Source organism: Leptopilina heterotoma, unplaced genomic scaffold (genome assembly GCF_015476425.1).
Source record: "Leptopilina heterotoma isolate Lh14 unplaced genomic scaffold, ASM1547642v1 Lhet_299, whole genome shotgun sequence".
NCBI lineage: Eukaryota > Metazoa > Arthropoda > Insecta > Hymenoptera > Figitidae > Leptopilina > Leptopilina heterotoma.
The window spans coordinates 270,509-289,986 of NW_025111002.1; the positions used below are offsets into that span (position 1 = coordinate 270,509).

The following is a 19,478-nucleotide window of genomic DNA, read 5'->3' on the forward strand; positions in this document are numbered from 1 at the left end:
CACTTTTCTTTATTATTGCTTCATTAAATATGGTAGATTTAGATTCAACAACACTTTACAATAATATTAATGACAATAATTGTTGCTTTAAGTTTTTTATTAAAAACGGCGAATGTCATTTGAAACATAAATAAACATACGATTTATATTAATATAAATTAATTATATAATTATTTCTAGGCAATTACAAATTTCATTTTATGACAATTAAATAAGAGTAATTTCATAAAAGTTACAACAGCACTAATATCTCATTTATTTTTAAATAAGTTTCTACCATACAATGTTTATAGTCAATAAATTTTATAATCTTATAATTATGTAATTTATATATAATAATCTCTTACAATAATAAGAGTTGAATGTATTACCTTATTTTATAAAGTTAAACGTTTAATAATAATGTGAAATGTTCCATAATTAATCAATGATGTACACCAGCAACTTTTAGTTTCTTTGGATGCCGAACCGCTCTTCCAATTTCACTATCTGAAGATTCGGATTCTGAATCATTATAACCTCCAATTCCAACGGAATCTGATTTTGAAACTTCGCATGATTCAGCAGCGAAATTCCCTGTTATTTTTGCCTTCTCCAGTGTGCGTACTGAAAATATTCAATTTTTTTCTTTTTAATTCAGTTTCGGGGGTTAAAGATTAGAGAGAAAATGGGAGTAACTTCGGCAAAAATTAATTTTAAGAAACTTTTAAAGTACATATATATGTGAAACATTTTTAATGTTTATAAAAAATAGATCTCAATTCTGCTTGATTCAAATTAAATATTTGTATTGTAATCATGATAAAATGGGGAAAAACTTGATAAATTCAGATAATAATAAAAAAATTTACTTTGCGATTCGAGAAGATTATTTTGTCGTTTCAAGTCATCTATGTCAGTTTGATGGGATGAATTCTTCCGACGCATAAACTGAATGTATTCAGCAGCTTTCTTTAAGATTTGTGCTCTACTTGCAACTTTTTCACCTTGTAGAGCTGGTACTGAATCTCGAAGACTTGAAAAACTATCCTTTATATGATCCCGACGCTTTCTTTCTAAAGCATTGTGATGTGCACGCTTCTCAGCCTTTAAACAAGATAATAATTTTAATCATAGTTATATTCACTAAGAGAAATATTTATTTAATTAAGTAATGTCATTTATTTAAATTGTAATTTTAGAAACATTTTAAAAAATTGTTTACATTTGAAACCAAACATTAATTTACAATAAACAACAAAAACAAACATGCACCACTTGTACGTATGTTTAAAAAAGTATAATAAAACTAAAATTCTAAACATTTGAAAACAGTAATAAAACAATTTGACAACAATTATTAGTTAATGAAATACTATCAACGAGAATAAGAATAATTAAATTTCATATACAAAAAGCAACAAAATAATTGAATAAAGTTGATAAATAAAGTTAATAAATCTGACTTTAGTGTAAGTAATAAATACAAGTTTACAATATCAATTTCTTATCAACAACAACAACAACAACAACATTATTATTGTTATTATTATTATTGTAAATAAATGTACTATTTAAATAGTTTTAAAGAAATTAAACAATGAATATACCTGTGAATAATATTGTGTATTATTGGAATGTCTTTGCCTGGAATCAGAATCATCTCCTTCCTAAGGATAAAGAGTAAACAGAAAGTTCATTATTTATTATGTTTTTACTTGTGTGACAAAGTTTTTCCCAATTCATCCTGTAAATATATTGATGAAGACAGCAATACTTACATCACTCTCAATATCGATATCTCTATCGTCATCGCTCATTTTTATTTGCTTTTCCTCAAAACAATATGAGTCAAAAAGAATCAATTTCTCCAAAGCTTTTTGGCGATTTTCTAATAATATTATAAACACATGTCTTGTCAATTTTGAGTTTGCGCAATGCTAATGTCGAGATCCACTTTCAGAGCCAATCGTCTAATTATAAAATTATCAAAGTTGTTAAAAAACGCAAAGAAAACATACATTAATTTATGTACAGTTAATTTTATAGAATATACAAAAAAATGAAAATACCTTAATTACATACAAACTACAGAAAATGGCACAAGGCAACATATCATATACGTGACATACGCTAAAGTAGAATATCTGAAATGTGAAACTTTTGCTATGGGTCAAGGATGGGAATGTTGTGTTGTGATTTAGGGTGCATTTACACCTTTGTCACGTTTGTTGTTTACACCTTTGTAGAAAATGTGATATATTTACAGAAAAATGTCAAAACAGCGTTTGTTCACGTGGTTTTCAAGCTGCGATTACACCTCTGCAGGTTGCCTGCCTGCGCAGGCAGGAGCAACGAGAGTAAGGGAGAAGTTTGAAGTCACTGACTCTCTTACTCTTGTACGTTACCATGACAACCTGCAGGCATGCAGGCTGCCTGCAGAGGTGTAACCGCAGCAGTTTTCTGATTCAAAGTAGATTCGATAAACTTTTTTTCTATTGACATTGGTATAAATGCACCCTTAGGGAGCATTTACACCTTCGGTAAAAATTTCCAGAACGGAAAATTTTTCATTGGAGTAAGAGAGACAGACTGTGTATCTGACTCTCTTACTCCAATGTAAATTTTCCGTTCTGGACAATTTTTTCAGAAGGTGTAAACGCTCCATTAGGTAGTGTGTGCGCACGGCGAGTACATAAAGGTGTTTCTACAACCTTCTGTATAAGAGCACACAAAAAGAAGAGACTATTGTGAATATAGCCTTATCAGCACCTTTAAAACAATCAGGCTGGAGTCCCATGGTAGCGTTTTGCGTTGCGTTTTGTAACTAGGCAATGAGTATGAGAGAGATAGAGATATATGTTTGCTCTATTTGCACTCATTGTCTAGTTACAAAACGCAACGCAAAACGCTACCATGGGACTCCACCCTCACTAAAGCTGTGGTTACTACACCTCTGCAGGCTGTCTGCCTGCGCAGGCAGGAGCAACGAGAGTAAGGGAGAAGTTTGAAGTCACTGACTCTCTTACTCTTGTACGTTACCATGACAACCTGCAGGCAGGCAGGCTGCCTGCAGAGGTGTAACCGCAGCCTAATTTGTACGTACAGTACCGTCCGAAATTGTCAGTCCACCCATTTTCAAAGGAATGACAAAATTTTTTTAACATAAAATTCATGAAAAGTAAAATTTTTTTTGGTATATATTTTGAAAGACGATAAAATTTTGAAAAGAATAAGACGTTACAGAAGTCATTTGGCCAAAATTTGTAGAAGATATTCTTAAAAATCGTCATTTTCAATGTTTTACAAAAATTTGAATAACTTCTAAAATAATGAACGCTTTTTAATAATCTTAGGCTTATTTTAAAGACCATTTTCTACAGAATAAGAATTACTTATAGGCATTAACCTGTCATTTTTAACTTGGAATAAGCATGACGTCAAAGTTGGACAAAAAAATTCAAAAAATTTGAAATAATATTATTAAAAGAAAAATAATTTTGGAAATTCAAACATATATTTTTATTAAATTTTCTTGAAAAATCTACACCATATCATGTTTTATATATGTTCTAGAATAGTTTTTAGTACAAAAAATTGATTTCAAATTTTTCCAATTTTTTTGTCCAATTTTGACGTCATGCTTATTCCAAGTTAAAAATGACAGGTTAATGCCTATAAGTAATTCTTTTTCCGTAGAAAAAGACCTTTAAAATAAGCCTAAGATTATTAAAAAGCGTTCATTATTTTAGAAGTTATTTAAATTTTTGTAAAACATTGAAAATGACGATTTTTAGGAATATCTTCTACAAATTTTGGCCAAATGACTTCTGTAAGGTCTTATTCTTTTTAAAATTTTATCGTCTTTCAAAATATAAACCAAAAAAAATTTTAGTTTTCATGAATTTTATGTTAAAAAATTTTTGTCATTCCTTTAAAAATGGGTGGACTGACAATTGCGGACGGTACTGTAAAATACATAAAAGATACAAAATAAAATCCTAAAATTATATTTAAATAAAATGTAGAAAAAATTACAGCTTTTATTACAATAAAAAAAAACGAATTGAAGACTTGACTAACTTTATCTGGCGTTTTTAAAGTTAAACTGTTGACGTATAGTGCAATTATTTTTACCAATAAACTGTCTTTCTAAAAGAAATGAAGAATTACTATTGGTTGAATAATAAATGCATTAAGAAAGGGTGAGAGAGAGAGTTTGTATCACGTCAATCATATGATCACACGTCAAAACTCTAAGCAGACAAAGTTTTTATTTTATATATTGTATACATATACATATTGTAAAAAACTGTAAAAACGATTTTTTGTATGCGGCTAACGTAATATATTTTTTGTTTCACGCGATAGTTGCATAAATAATTTCTTGTTATTGTAATTCTTTACATTAAAATTAATATTCTTCTTTATTATGATTCTATGTCAGAATTTAACAAAATAAATGTTAAAATGTTTTTACTTTTATAAGCATTGACGTGTCTCATTGACGCAATAAAATTGGCAATTAAATAGAAGCTTAAGGTTTCTGTGAAATGTTGAAAAACATATCATCCTCAATTTATAGAAAAAGAAATATTTGTTTTCTAGAAATCTTTTCTTTAACAATTGCTCTGCATTCTTAAAACATAACCTCCAAGTTTGAAAAGTGTTTATTATGAAATTTTGCAAGTGAGAAGTGAAAAAATGACGAAACACAATCACCAATATATTATCTTCCTATTGTTTACTTTACTTATAGTTTATGTAAATTCAGAGTTTGAGAATGCCCTCAAGAAAAGAGGAGATGCCACAAAAAAATCACAAGCAAGTGAGGAATCTGATGATGAAAAGGTAAGGTTCAAAAGATTAATAATCTTTCACATTTTTTAAAATTCTTTGTTCCTCGTAGGTCATTTAAAAACGTTATTGAAATTTTCTTTAGGAAAAGGAAATGGACGATTTGGAAATTGACATTGAAAAGCTACGTAAAATGACAACTCTCAAAGACACGTTATTTTTCCTGAGTGAAAAGTTACAGAAACACCAAAAAGGTGATGGAGACAAAGAAGATGAAGACGATTCAAAGACTGAGAGATTTCAAGATTCTTCCACGAGAATAGATTGGACACAAGATGCTGCGTTGAGAAGCTCGTGGATGAAGGATATAATTGCTCATACAAAAGATTCTGATTTACCGGAATCTGAATTAAAACCTTTCGAAAGTGCGGGTATGGAAGGGTGGAATGTTGTTGAGAGTCTTGCAGATGAACAGGTCCAAGAATCTCTTACTCCAGAAGAGCAGGAAGGTACAAATTAAATTCTATTTTCTTGAATTATGTTTGCTTTTAAAATGGTAATCAATTGATTGGAAAAAGGCAAGTTAATTAACTACAAATGATTTTGTTTAGCGGAGGATTTATTTAAAAAGGCAAGAAGTCTGTTGAATGCAACGAGAGCAAACAAGGCTGAGGCTTATAAACTTTTAACCGCAGCAGCGACATTAGGTCACAAGGAGGCACGTTCAATGTTGGCCTGGGCCCAGTTGCTGGGCACTCAAATAAACTCATCGCCGCCTCGGTCGTCTAGTCAGGACATTCCAACAGCTTTCCAAACCTTTAAGGAACTGGGCGAGTCGGGACTTCCTTCTGCACACATGGTTTGCAATATTTTTCCATAATAAAAAACAATCGAAAGAGTAAGTTGTCGAGTAAGTTCTCTCATGTTTCAAATAGGGAATGGGATTTCTCTTCGCAACTGGACTCGGAGGAGTGAATGCTTCTCAACCACGAGCTCTTCTTCACTATACCATTGCTGCTCTTGGAGGAGACACTCGGGCTCAAATGGCTCTCGGCTACAGACACTGGGCAGGAATCACGACTCCCGCCTCGTGCGAGAGAGCTCTTGACTTTTACCGGAAAGTGGCTAATAAAGTCGCGGAGGAGGTCTCCTTAAGCGGAGGACCAGTTGTGCAGCGTGTGAGACTTCTTGACGAGTACGAAAATCCCGGATACAGTTCTGGTATTCTAGATCAAGATTTGATTGAATACTACCAACTGTTAGCGGAAAAGGGGGACATTCAGGCGCAAGTGGGACTGGGTCAACTTCATTACCAAGGAGGCAGAGGCGTTCCTCTGGATCATCAAAGAGCACTCCACTACTTCCAACACGCTGCAGATGCTGGCAACCCGGTCGCGATGGCTTTCTTGGGAAAGGTTTGAAAAATAAAACATTTTCATTTTCATTTACTTCACTCTAGTCTAATGGGTTCTGAAAAATTCTAACAAACTGTATTTGCTTTTCAAGATATATTTGGAGGGAAGTGATATTGTGAAGCAGGATAATGAAACGGCTTACAAGTATTTTAAAAAAGCAGCAGAGTTGGGAAATCCAGTGGGTCAAAGTGGTTTAGGATTAATGTACTTGTATGGCAGAGGAGTTGAAAGGGACACGGCGAAGGCTCTTCAGTATTTCAGTCAAGCAGCCGATCAAGGCTGGGTGGACGGACAACTGCAATTGGGAAACATGTACTTTAGTAAGTTTCAAAGTTGAAAGTTGAAAGTTTATGAACTTTTTATCACTTTATCGACTGTCAAGTATTTATATTTCATTGCTTTCTGAAACAGGTGGCACTGGAGTGATGCGCGATTACAAAGCGGCAAATGAGTATTTCAACCTCGCGAGTCAGTCTGGCCACGTTCTGGCATTTTTCAATCTGGCGCAAATGCACGCAACCGGAGCTGGAATGATGCGCAGTTGTTCCACTGCAGTCGAGTTGTTGAAGAACGTTGCTGAGCGAGGAAAGTGGAGCGATCAGTTGATGGCTGCGCACACAGACTACAGAGAGGGTCGAATCGACGAGGCCTTTGTTACTTACGTCCTTTTGGCTGAAATGGGCTACGAAGTGGCTCAAAGCAATGCAGCGTTCATTCTCGACAGAGGAGAAATCTCCATTCTCACCGAGGAGGAAGGACTTGTACGTGCTCTCCAACTTTGGGCTAGAGCTGCAGCCCAAGGATATTCGGCAGCGCAGGTACAAATTCGAGAACGAGTCTCGATTATTATAATTCACTCACGATCATAATTATTTCAGGTGAAACTTGGCGATGCTCACTATTACGGGAAAGGGACCCGAGTCGATTACGAAGCGGCAGCGACGCACTATCGATCGGCCTCGGAGCAGCAGCACAATGCTCAAGCAATGTTCAACTTGGGCTACATGCACGAGAGGGGCTTGGGCCTTGCCCGAGATCGTCACTTGGCCAAAAGGTGCTACGATCTCGCCGCAGAAGCGAGTCCGGACGCCAAGATTCCCGTAACACTGGCTCTCATGAAGCTGTTCCTTTTGTTTGGTTTTGATTACCTTCAAGAATTCAGTCTAATCGACCACTTGATGAAAATGAGTCAAATCTTTGGACAAAACTGGGATCTCTATCTCATTGGTCTCCTCACCGGAATGCTCAGTCTCATCATTTACTTCCGCAGACCACAGCCTCCTGCACAAAGGCCTATTCCACCAATCAATTGAAATGTAAGGAGCATAGAAATGAATTTGTTGAAGGATTACCATTTTTTAATGTATAAGGGATGAGTCTATAGTTGCAATTTTTATGATATTGTCAGATATTGTCAGATATTGTCAGATATTGTATTTCAATCGTTAAATTTAGAATTATTATTATTATTCTTAAGAGAAAGTTTCATATAATGAAAAGTTCACATTTCAAGAGAGTTGTTTAAAGAAGCCTTTAAAAAAGAACTTGTGTAAAATTTTCAAAAGACAAATAATAATAATAATAATATCAGCATTTTAAGGCATTATTTATTATTAATAAAATAAAACGAACTGAAAATGAAATAAAGCGTGTAAAAGATACAAAGATTGTATTGTGTTAAAAAGCCTGAGCAGAATGAAACGATGAGAACGTAAAACGTAAACTTTAATGTCATTTATTTTTTTCTAAATCATTATAATTTAAAGACATTTTACGTTTTCAATTACATTCTGTAATATGGCTAAAGTTTTTTTTTCTTTTTCTTTTTCTTTTTTTTTTTTGAGTGACTGACGTAATTGTATAAGTCTAAAAAGAATAAAGACGTAAACGAGGATCGTTAATAATTGGTGACATTTGTTCTTTTCTCATCCCATCGCTGTCATACGTTCAATTTACGTTCACGTTTACACCTTCATTCTGTTTTCCTCTTATTCTTAATTATCTATATAGTTAGCGATTAGAGGCTGTAAAGTGTTATTGTAATATACATATATTATCTAATAAAAATAAATTTTGAATGTTTGTTAATAATATGTTTTATCAGACAAAACTCTATCAAAAGATATTATTTAGTTTTTTAAAATAGTAGAAAATGAAAAAGTTGCAGAGGAAAATCGACTGAGAGCCAACAAAAAAACATTTGTCCTTTATCGATTATATTAGGTAAATAAATTCAAACAGTTTTTATCAAAGCAGAAAACCATGGCAACGGCAGATTGTTGGAATTAACAAAAAAACTAAACCATACACTATTAATTGTATGCCACGTCAAATTTAATCATTATAAAAGAGTAATTAAATAATAATTTTAAAACATTGGAAACATCACTAAATTTCCTATATTCATTGAGGAATAATGCCAAAAAAGAAGAAAAAGGGTGTAGAAAAGGAGAAGAAGGCAAAGAAAAAATCTTTCATCAATGAGAGGGAAACATTATCGTTCGAACAACAAATTTTAGATAACAATAGACAGTTGGTCAGGTATGAAGATTGCACTGTTGAATGAATGAATGAATAATAATAATAAAATAAGTAACTGATTAAATTAATAATAATAATAATAATAATAATAATAAATTTAGACTTCGATCTCGAAATGCAGAGCTTGAAAGTGAAATGGAAAAAGTAAAGGACAAATATGATCAGTTGGAGGAGGATAGAGCAGATGTTGTGGCTCACTTAAAGAGAATTTTAAATGAAAGAACCTTGGAAGCTCAAGAATTACATGAGCAGCTACTGGCTTTCGATCAGGTTCGTAAAGAGGAACAACAGGCGTTTAAAAAAAGAGAAGAGTCTTTGGAGCAAGAATTTCGCACAATGGAAAGTAATTTGAGTGCTGAAGTGAAACTAGCAGGTAATTGAAGCAATTTCATTATCTGTAGATCATTAATCGAAAACAATTACCAATTATTACAGAGGGCAAGCTGAATTCCTTGGAAGAATGGAGGATTGCAAGATTAGATTTAATGAACAAGTTTGAAGAGCAAGAGAAGCAAATGTCTGAACAAGAGAAAAGCCACAAGGAGACTTTATATGAGGCTGAAAAGGAATTGATTTTGGGAAAAGCCAAGTACATATTTATCACATTTATACATAGTATGTTAATGTAGATTATTAAGTTTATTTTACATGAGAATTTATTGTCTATATTTGCAAATGTTTAGAATGCAAATTGAGATGGAAGAACGTTTAATTGAATTGGCTCAAAAATTTCAAGCAGCAACCACAATCAGAATAGCAGATGAAACTCATAAAGCTATCCAAGAAAATATTTCCTTGAATCGAGAATTGGATTCAATTTTTCGCACCTGTAGAGAGTTGGATTATCAAAATAAGGAATTCAAAGATCGAGACCAATTTCTGAGACTTCAAATTTCACTTTACAATTCAGAAGCGAAAATGGCTTTGAAAAAAGTACTCAAGCAAAATCAAATTATTAATAAGCTTTCGGATGATCATTTAACGATGAATTTAATTTATGGAAGGGTTCAAAGAGCTGAAGCTCTCGTCCAAAGAAATGAATCATTAATGGAAAATTGCAAAAAAAACTGTTGCGACATGTTCAAAAAAATACAAACTCTAGAGCAACATATTGAAAAGTCAAAGAAAAGTGAAGAGGAAATTATGGAAGAAGTATGCAAGAATCATAAGGAAATTGAAAACCTTGAAACGATTTTAGAAAGAGCCAAAAATTGCTTTAAAAATGCTTTAGATGTAATAATTATTACGATAATTATAATTGTGCATTTCAGTGTGAATAAACAGAGCAGTAGTTGTTGGAAATTCAAAATAATTATAAATCTTTTTATTTTTAAACCTATTTAAATAATTTCAATTCATCAAAATACGAACATAATAACTGCATTGTTTAATACACACTTGTTAATAATTTATTATTACTTAAATTTCAAATTTTTTTTAATTTAGATACAAGACGAAATTTCTGATGAAAATGTGTGTTCTTCATGTCATTCTGAAGTTAAAGAAAAACTTTTACACTCTCTTCTAGATATATTAACAACTTATCAGCCCTCTAAAATGACAATCAGCAAAACTTCTCTTCAGGTATATAAGTGGGAAAAATAAAAGACAAAAGTTAATAATATTGGTTAGGTACCTTTATAAAATTAAATTAATTATTTTCTTATTGAGTAACAATTTTCAGGAGCGTCCAGAGTCTGTACCTTTAGATCATTACAAGCCAGGAAATTTGGGATTATTAAAATGAGTACACTATTTAATGTATGTTGAAAACTTGCCAAAATAACCAAAAATAACACATCGCACATCATATATACATATTTACATTCGCTTGTCAAAATTTTAAAGTCTTGACAAAAAACTCTTGCGTACAAAATTATTGTATGTACAACAAAAATTCATCCATAGTAAATCATCCATAAATAATATGGTTGATTACAAAAATATAGAGAAAGGAAACATTTCTCTTACAAAGAGTCTTCAATCTCCCGATGTTGAAACGAGTGATCATCCTTTTAATAAAGAGGAAAAAGTTACAATTATTAATATGCAAAAAACTCTTTACCATGTTAAAATTGAAGATTCAGAAAAGAGAATAAAAAGGTTCTTCTTCCTATAATTTGTACCTATTTGTAAATATTTCATAATATTTTCTTTATTCTCAAATAACATTTCTATTCATTTAGATTAGAAAACAAAAATCAATCCATACTTGAAGAATATTCAAGTGTAGATTTAGCGTTTTCTTTTAAAGGTAGAGAAACTGCTGATGAAATAATAAAATTGAATAATGAAATATCACGAGAAATAAATAAAATTAAATGTGATGAACACGAAATGCAAATTATAGAGCAATCAAGATTCCAAAATAAAGTAGAGCATGAGACAAATATAAAAAACACACAAAATATGTATAAAAAGACACGAACTGATTTAATATCAAAAATAAAAACGTTAAGTAAATATATTTTTTTTTTCAATTTTCATTAATTTATATTAAACTTTTTAAAACTATTTATGCATATTGTAGATGCACAAATTAATAAATTGGAAGATTTTAAAGATAAGAAACAGCAGTTATTCGGAAAATTCATAAAAAATTCTCAATTAATTAAAGAAAATGAAAACACCTTTAAAATAAATTTGAACGAAATTGATCGCAAGTTTAAAATTGCAAAAGAAAAGTTATTATTTTGTTATATTTAATGTTTTTATATTTTAAATAAGTTGACTTGTTTTCGTTAAAAAAATTTTACAGTAATAATTAATAAATTAACAGAATGATAAATGAATTATTTCGACGACTTTTAACAATCGCTAATGACTTTCAATTTGAAATATTGAAACGTTTATCACTTTCTACACAGCGATTAGTTGAAGAGAATATAATCATTAAAAATGACTACAGCCAAATATTTCATGCTTGCAACTTTAAAGAAGCACATAACATGGAAATGCAGTAAGAAATATAATATTAATTAAAGTTCAAATTTAACCCTACACATTGATTGGGCCTTTTTTTATTTCCAAAAAACAAAGTTTGTAAATGATTTTAAATATTTAACTTCAATACAAATGTTTTTTAATTTTAACTACAGATATGCATCAGAAATGTGTAAACATCAATTAAAAGAAAATCAAAGGCAAACATTGTTTAGATTAATCACTTGTAAAATTCAAGAAAATTTGCTTTCAATACTAAATTCTCAAAAAACAAAATTGAAAAAAACATTAAACAGCTCAAAAAATAGTATTTCTCGCTCACATGAAAAGCAAAAAGAATTTTTTGAAAAATTAAAGGCAGAGGAGAATTTGGATTTTCAAAGAAGACAATTACATGTCATTTTACATCATATACAAGTGAAAATAAATTTTGCCTCAAATAAAGAAAGAGAATCAAGATTGAAAGTCAATAAATTAAAACAAATTTTGAACGACATCATATTTACCGTTTCCACTGCCATAAAAGTAATTATTAGTTAATAAAAATTAGGTATCTATTCAAAAATAATAAATACAAATATATTTTTCTAGTTATCTAAATCAAGTGACAAAATTGAGAATACAATTACTTATGACCAATTATTGCATAATTTGATGAATCAATTAATTCAGAATAAATCAGAATCTTTTAGTCTTTTGAGGATTTGAAAATAAAAATAATTCGCCTTTAATTCTTGGAAAAAGTAGTTTTCTGACAAACATAAAAAGAATCAAATATATGTAAATTCTTCGGTAAGTAAAATAATAGATAATATTAGAAATAGAGAATATAAAAGAATAAGTTTACCTTTATAAGTAATGTGTACAAAAATGTTTTTATTTAGCTGAACAATTTATTTTGTGATCCGCTTTGATGTATCTCTTCACATTTGGCTTTGTATGTTTCCTAAAAATAAAAACATAAATTATGTTATAATAAAATTAACAATCGAATGAATTTCAGTTTAACCTTAATTTTTGAGGATTATACTTACAACACTAAAGCTCCAGGTGCAACTATATTTCTTTGCTGTAATGATTTGAATCGATCCTTTAATAAACTTCCTACAGGTTCTGCGTTTCTCAAATTTCCAGAAAGTTCTGCACCAAGTTTAAAATCTGGTTCTGAAGCTTCAAACTTTATTCTACTTAAAACTTTCGGTTCTACAGATTGCTTTTCTTTAATAGCTTCACGTCTTTCTTTCGTCAACTTTTCTTCTTTCTCCTTACTTTCCATCTGCTTATGAATAAGTTTTAATTTGTAGATGTCGGCGACCTTTTTCTTCTCAATTTTATTATGTTTACGCTGTAATTTCATTTGACGTTCTTCTTTTTGCTTTCGTCTTTTTTGTAAAGTTTTCTTTTCGTTTTTCGTTGGAGGATTCACAGATTTCACTGTTGCATCTTCATCTCCATGATTTTCTGAATTTTCAACTGGCAAATTTAATGGTAAACCTTCAGACATTTCCTTCAAGGTATTTCGATCTTTTTCCTGTGATGAAATCTAAAAACAATAAAAGTTAGTCTTAAATTATTGTCAACGTTCAAAAATAAACCTATATATTATTAAATAAAATAAAAACAAACCTTTTTAAACATTTGATTCGTAACCCTATTCAAATGTGCTTCTTCCTTTTCAAATTGAAGCTGCTTTTCTGCAACTTCCCTTAATAAATCTTGATGATCATTAAAAGAGGGATTATAAGAGGTTCCTGGATGTGGAACTTGTACAGCAGGTAAAGCTGAAGTTTTTTTAATCAAACTTTCTGGAACACGTTTCCTCTTTCTTCCGGTATTTGCTAACGTATGTCTAATAGTATCGGAAGTAAACCAACCACTATTCAGTTCAGCGGGAACATTTTGCTCCTTGTTCCAGATATCTTCTTTGAATTCTCCACGTTTATATCGTTTATTTCTTTTTTCCTTGGCAATGGATCTGTCCTTTAAAGAAATTCGTTCTCTTAATTTCAAAATTCCATTCTTTTTCATTGCGTTCTCGATTTTTCTTCTAATAGGATTTTTCCGTTCTTCGGGAGTTTTTACGCGATTTCTTTTAGTAATTGGATCTGAAACTGCCGTGTGGGGCTTTAAAATAGCAAAACATCTAGGTTCTTTTACTTTCAATTGGGCTCTGCGTTCAAGTTTACTGACAAGCAAGGTTTCGTCCCGACTTTTATCAATTGAGAAAAGTTCAGAATCTGCCCTCTCAGAAAATGGAGCACCAAGACGTTCTTCCAGACGTTTGTTATCCAAAAACTTATCAACATCTTTTATATCTACATTCTTTCTCCATGATTTTTTAGTCTTTTTTGAAACTTTGCGTTTCTTTAAATTTTCAATCATTTTTATCTAAAAAAAATAACATTTTAAAATTAATACAGCCCTATATACTTTAATCTATGTATGTAATTGTATTGACATAACCTCAAATAAACATTTATTTTACTCACATTTTTTAATGAGAAAAACACAATTTTAATTTAAATTTATTATATTTTTAATTTCTAAAAAGCAGACTGACTCGAATTACTTATTACATAATATTTAGTTTCTCACAGATATTTAATGTACCTATATATATATATATATATATATATATATATATATATATATATATATATATATATAGAATAAGGTTATGTCAATTAGATTTTAAAATTAATATTTAAACACATAATTATGTACAACTTACATATTTCACAATATAAAATTATGTAATTGAACACTCACTAAATGCAACTAGCTTTATAACTATTGTTAATTATTAAATTGAACTTTATAAAATATATTTCTCTATAACACTTTTCAGAAATTTAATTTACCACATTTACCATGTGCGATTCATTTATTGTGTAAGGGTGCATCACACTTTTGGTAAAAATATCGGAAGACACGTGCTATCACTTTGCTTACATGTATTGTAAAAGTACCTTGAAATTAAAAGCACAAAAGTTGCCAGCCCTGCTTATAAATCTTATAAAATAAAATAAATCTCGATGTGAGTGCACCATTAACCTTTGAGTGAGTGTGCTATTAGCTAAAAATTTTTAGGGCTAGGCTATGGATGTTTACTAAATATTTCTGCTTGACAGATGTTTTTGAGTTCGTTGTAGTGAATTACTCATTCATTATATTATAACTGCGAGTTAACCTAATCGCAAAGTACGACACTACTTCAGCAAAGTGTTTTTGCTCAAACAACTGATCCTGAGTGCGAAACATCCGGGGCACGGGTGTCACCTTTTTTTATTAGTATTAGTTATATAGTAATAGTAATACGATTTGAAAAAAAGTGATCATAATAATAGTGCTGGCAACAATAATTAATTGTGAGACCTCAAACTTGAAGTGAATCAAAATCTTTTGGTGTATAGAAGAAAGAAATAAAAATGGCAAAGACTTATGATTATTTATTCAAATTACTTTTGATTGGGGATTCTGGCGTGGGCAAAACTTGTGTATTATTTAGATTTTCTGAAGATGCGTTTAATACGACCTTCATATCCACCATTGGTACGTATTTTTATCTTGGAGATATGTATAATTATGTGAAATTATATATGTAACCTATTTCATTAGTGATATGTACAAAGCTTGAAAGCATACTTGGCGTATTCCTTAAATTATTAATAATGCCTATTTAATTGTTCAAAATTAAAACACTGTAGGTTCATTATTCTTAAATAGTCATTACGAAAATGTCGTCATCATAATTGATTAGATGAATTATATCATTTCAAAAAACATAACCTTAAAATGCATTGATTAAAAATGCTTATTTTCTTTATTACTTAATTGCCTTAATTGTCAAATATTCTCTCTTTAGGAATTGATTTCAAGATCCGCACAATAGAATTAGATGGAAAGAAAATCAAATTGCAAATATGGTAAGAAATTAAAGTCGTATTTAAACATTATAATAATAATAATAATAATAATAATAATAATAATGTTACAAAGTCAGATGTTTTAATTTTGATGTGGGAATTTTAAAGGGACACAGCTGGTCAAGAAAGGTTTCGTACAATAACCACAGCGTACTATCGAGGAGCAATGGGTATAATGTTAGTTTACGATGTTACCAACGAGAAAAGCTTTGAAAACATTAAAAATTGGATTCGCAATATTGAGGAGAATGCTTCTGCGGATGTTGAAAAAATGCTTTTAGGTAATAAATGTGAACTCACTGATAGGAGACAAGTCTCAAAAGAAAGAGGAGAACAACTTGCAGTAGAATATGGTATCAAATTTATGGAAACATCCGCTAAATCTAGTATCAATGTTGAGGAAGCTTTTTATACTTTAGCACGTGACATAAAAGCTAAGATGGAAAAGAAATTGGTAAGATTTTTTCTCACTAATATATATTGTTTTAATTGTTGGTGGAGGCTTTATTTAAATATACATTTGACACACACTTGAGCATAAATTAAAACGTAGCACCCTAATAAGGTCAAGTATATGATTTTATTTTGTTTCGTTTATTTTTATTTCTTGCAATCCATGACTTTTCTTCATTGTTTTTCACTTTATGTATGTACAATAAAATAAATACAACAATAGTTTAAATCAATTACATTTCTAAATTCAAATTTATTGTTTAACTCAAATACATTTGCGGAAAAAATAACAATTCTTTCTGTTTCCCATGTCTTTCTCTCTGTGTTTGGTGCGGGTCTATTTTCCAGAAGGTAATTCTATCTTGGAATTGTTGGTTTTAATTTTTCAGCATGCTTAAATTTACTAAACATGAAATTTAAAAACACTAACGAAAAATGTTTTTTATTCTACAAAATATTAATTAAGTAATAAAAATATATTATTATGTTAATATAATTTATTAAAAATTGAAATATTCTGTGTGTGTGTGTGTGTGTGTGTGTGTGTGTGTGTGTGTTTCCAAATATTCTTCTTTTAAAATATTTGAATATTATTTTTTAACCTTTTTTTTTAAATTAATGAATGTTATTTAATGGCAGTGTATTTTTTGATGTTATAACTATCTCTTTTTCTGTTTTACGCAAATGTTTTGCATGAATGTTTTATTACATGAGAATAATGAAATGAAATAGGAGAGAATTAATCAAGTTTAATTGAAACTTTTAAGGAGGCATCGAATCCGCCAAAAGGAGGAGGTCATCAGTTGAAAGCAATGGAACCACAAAGAAAACCTTCCAGTTGGCTTGCACGTTGTTCTATACTTTGACCCATCAAAATTGTTGTTGAATTCATCCGTAAGGCACGATCATTTGCGACGAACTCTATAATGATTAATATTATTATTAATTACTTCTATTTACTTATGTTCTCTTTATCGGACAAAATTTATTGGCAACAATTAAATGGACATTTCTTCATATCGAGGATTCGTCGCTTTTATGCCTTGACATTGAACCACATTTGTGTTAAAACAAATACGACGATCGTCTAGAAATAAATACGTATAATTGGAATTAATTTTCCATCACTTCTCAGCGCAGTATTTCACAACGCTCAGAATTCATTTTTGGTTCACTGTTGACTTCAGAATTTTTGGACACCTTTATTCTAATTGACATTGAGAAATTACCCAAATTTTTTACATTTGTTACCTTATAATATTGGAGAGATAAAATTTTAGTTAGTTCACGCGAAAACAATGAACTAAAGGATAGAGAACTACGAACGATATCATATATGATATAATATATATATAAATATACATAAGTTTTAAAATAAATCGAAATACCTTCTTGATTATGACTTTAAAATGTACGAAAAAAGTTAAGGATGGATTTTTTAACATCTTTTTATTTAAAAAACAATTTCACACGAGCTTATAAGATTTAAAAATCCCTCCTTCCCCCTACACAATCCAATTTTCTCATATTTTGCAATTAATTTCAATCATCTAGAGTAAATAAATAAAATAAATTAATGATCAAAAATAATTAAAATGTACATAATGACACGTCTAAAAAAATATAAATCTCCAAATTTAATTAAATGGTAATAAATGTTTTTTAAGCTAAATAAATTGTTTTTATATATTTTTTAAGAACATTGATATGGAAAAATTAATGATGTTTAAAATGAGACTATAATTCAGCAGTGGTGATGATGATGATGATGATGATGAAGATTACCATCTTCTTTTGATCGAAAATAAGAAATGTAATAATTATTATTATTATTATTAGGCATGCCGATTTTTTTTACACAATAACGAAGCAATCATACCGTGAAAGCGGTCTAGTTTAATTAAAATTAAAACGTGACATGGGCTTCGTATTGAGCTCCATCGGGATGGGTAGAAGTTGGAGCAATTTATTGTTTGGGTTTCACAATAATTTGAAAGCGCATCAATTAATCAACATCTTTTTTTATGAATACCCGATAAAACAAAATTGTTTCGACGATTTAATCGAAAATTTACAAATAATTATAATACATTTTATATATTAATCTTCAATGTTTGTGTATATTAATTCCTGTCCTATAACCTTATTTTTGTAATTCCTGAATAAATGCTTCCATTTGTTTGTCCAAATCTTCGTCACTGTCCGAATTGTTGATTTCACTTGAATTTAATTGAATCTGAAATGTTTATTTATAAATTTATTACATTGACAATATCGCATCTTTTCTAAGCATGTATTGTTCTATTTGTTTACTGTACCTTGGGAAAAACAATATTTTCCATTTCATTTAATTGATTGACATCGTTTTTTGGAATTTCATTGAGTTTATTTTGATAATATCGAATTGTTTCCAGCTGCTCACGATCATGATGATGAGCACACATTCCCGTTACTAATAAACGTTGATTAAGTTTATTGATGGCAGTTAATGATTGTCGAAAATAATCGTGTTCTTGTTTTAGTTTCGAGACATCACTAAAAAAAACAATAATAAATACTTATAAACATCCAATAATGTAAATAACAGAAAATAGAAAAAAAAATTGTTCAACTCTCTTTACCTATTTAAATTTTGAACAACTTGTGTCATTTCACTTCTTAATTGCTCCAAAGTTGAATCGATTGCAGCGGTTAAAGTATCTTTTTTCACGATTTCTTCCTCTAAATGTTGAATTTTAATTAACAGCTGTAAATTTTCCACCTTATCGCTTTGAGCTTGGTGCAAAAGAGAATCACGTTCTCTTACAGCTGAATCGCAGTTGACTTGCAATTTAATTTTTTCATTTTGATAATTCTGCTTATCTTTCTCCAGAAACTCTATTCTTTCACAAGAAATTTTTAATTGCAATTTCAGTTCTCTAACTTGTCTACGCTCATTGTCTAATTCTATTCTTTCTTTGTACAACAATTGTCGACTCTGATTCAAGTTAATATTCAATCTATCCAAGGCGTCCTAAAAATTTTTAAATTAAAAAATTCATATAGAATCATTTAGATCATTTATAAAAAGAATATCAACATATTATTCTAACGAAAAATGTTTTAAAAAGCAATACCGCTTTCCATTGTAACTTTTCTGCATTTGCTTTTAGTAATGTTTCCAAATGATAAATATCTGACATTTCAAACTCATTTTTCATGTCACTGGATTGTTGTTGTTGCATTTTTTTAATGTATGAAGTAGAATACTTTGCAAAATTGAAAATTTTATACTTGTTAGTCGATTTAATAATGAGAAATTAATGTGTTTCTTCAAATCTCTTTGTTGAAATGAATTCAAAATTATTGCGCAGTGTTACCAATATTATGCAATTGAAATGCTAAAGGTACACTTGCACCTGGGTAGAAGTAGCTTCACAAACAA

The 19,478-nt window shown here is 30.0% G+C and overlaps 6 protein-coding genes across 8 annotated transcripts; 3 read left to right on the forward strand and 3 right to left on the reverse strand.

Moving 5' to 3' along the window:
* Positions 1-148: 148 nt before the first annotated feature.
* On the reverse strand, positions 149-2,132 carry LOC122504441 (protein max). The gene is made up of 5 exons (XM_043615561.1): positions 2,052-2,132; positions 1,761-1,952; positions 1,590-1,649; positions 852-1,086; positions 149-606 (listed from the first exon to the last, which is right to left on the reverse strand). Exons 2-5 carry the CDS (start codon positions 1,797-1,799, stop codon positions 425-427), a joined length of 516 nt encoding a protein of 171 aa, XP_043471496.1. The 5' UTR covers positions 1,800-1,952; positions 2,052-2,132; the 3' UTR covers positions 149-424.
* A 2,066-nt stretch (positions 2,133-4,198) lies between these two features.
* LOC122504426 (protein sel-1 homolog 1) lies at positions 4,199-8,273 on the forward strand. The gene is made up of 7 exons (XM_043615543.1): positions 4,199-4,830; positions 4,922-5,285; positions 5,388-5,635; positions 5,712-6,191; positions 6,283-6,511; positions 6,603-7,009; positions 7,070-8,273. Exons 1-7 carry the CDS (start codon positions 4,684-4,686, stop codon positions 7,502-7,504), a joined length of 2,310 nt encoding a protein of 769 aa, XP_043471478.1. The 5' UTR covers positions 4,199-4,683; the 3' UTR covers positions 7,505-8,273.
* A 110-nt stretch (positions 8,274-8,383) lies between these two features.
* LOC122504431 (cilia- and flagella-associated protein 157) lies at positions 8,384-10,742 on the forward strand. The gene is made up of 6 exons (XM_043615549.1): positions 8,384-8,732; positions 8,834-9,105; positions 9,168-9,321; positions 9,416-9,965; positions 10,179-10,316; positions 10,417-10,742. The coding sequence occupies exons 1-6, from the start codon at positions 8,608-8,610 to the stop codon at positions 10,477-10,479; spliced, it is 1,302 nt and encodes a 433-aa protein (XP_043471484.1). The 5' UTR covers positions 8,384-8,607; the 3' UTR covers positions 10,480-10,742.
* A 968-nt stretch (positions 10,743-11,710) lies between these two features.
* LOC122504430 (ribosome biogenesis protein NOP53) lies at positions 11,711-14,572 on the reverse strand. 2 transcript variants are annotated; one of them, XM_043615548.1, is made up of 5 exons: positions 14,407-14,572; positions 13,302-14,063; positions 12,710-13,218; positions 12,523-12,621; positions 11,711-12,426 (listed from the first exon to the last, which is right to left on the reverse strand). In XM_043615548.1, exons 2-4 carry the CDS (start codon positions 14,055-14,057, stop codon positions 12,552-12,554), a joined length of 1,335 nt encoding a protein of 444 aa, XP_043471483.1. In that variant the 5' UTR covers positions 14,058-14,063; positions 14,407-14,572; the 3' UTR covers positions 11,711-12,426; positions 12,523-12,551. The 2 variants fall into 2 exon arrangements, with proteins under 2 accessions (XP_043471483.1, XP_043471482.1); XM_043615547.1 differs by lacking the exon at positions 11,711-12,426 and having other exon boundaries at positions 12,497-12,621.
* Positions 14,573-14,709: 137 nt separating this feature from the next.
* LOC122504438 (ras-related protein Rab-8A) lies at positions 14,710-18,165 on the forward strand. 2 transcript variants are annotated; one of them, XM_043615556.1, is made up of 4 exons: positions 14,710-15,227; positions 15,541-15,601; positions 15,710-16,055; positions 16,819-18,165. In XM_043615556.1, exons 1-4 carry the CDS (start codon positions 15,104-15,106, stop codon positions 16,918-16,920), a joined length of 633 nt encoding a protein of 210 aa, XP_043471491.1. In that variant the 5' UTR covers positions 14,710-15,103; the 3' UTR covers positions 16,921-18,165. The 2 variants fall into 2 exon arrangements, with proteins under 2 accessions (XP_043471491.1, XP_043471492.1); XM_043615557.1 differs by having other exon boundaries at positions 14,711-15,227; positions 16,822-18,165.
* On the reverse strand, positions 17,507-19,478 carry LOC122504435. The gene is made up of 4 exons (XM_043615553.1): positions 19,171-19,478; positions 18,676-19,067; positions 18,373-18,589; positions 17,507-18,290 (listed from the first exon to the last, which is right to left on the reverse strand). Exons 1-4 carry the CDS (start codon positions 19,276-19,278, stop codon positions 18,198-18,200), a joined length of 810 nt encoding a protein of 269 aa, XP_043471488.1. The 5' UTR covers positions 19,279-19,478; the 3' UTR covers positions 17,507-18,197.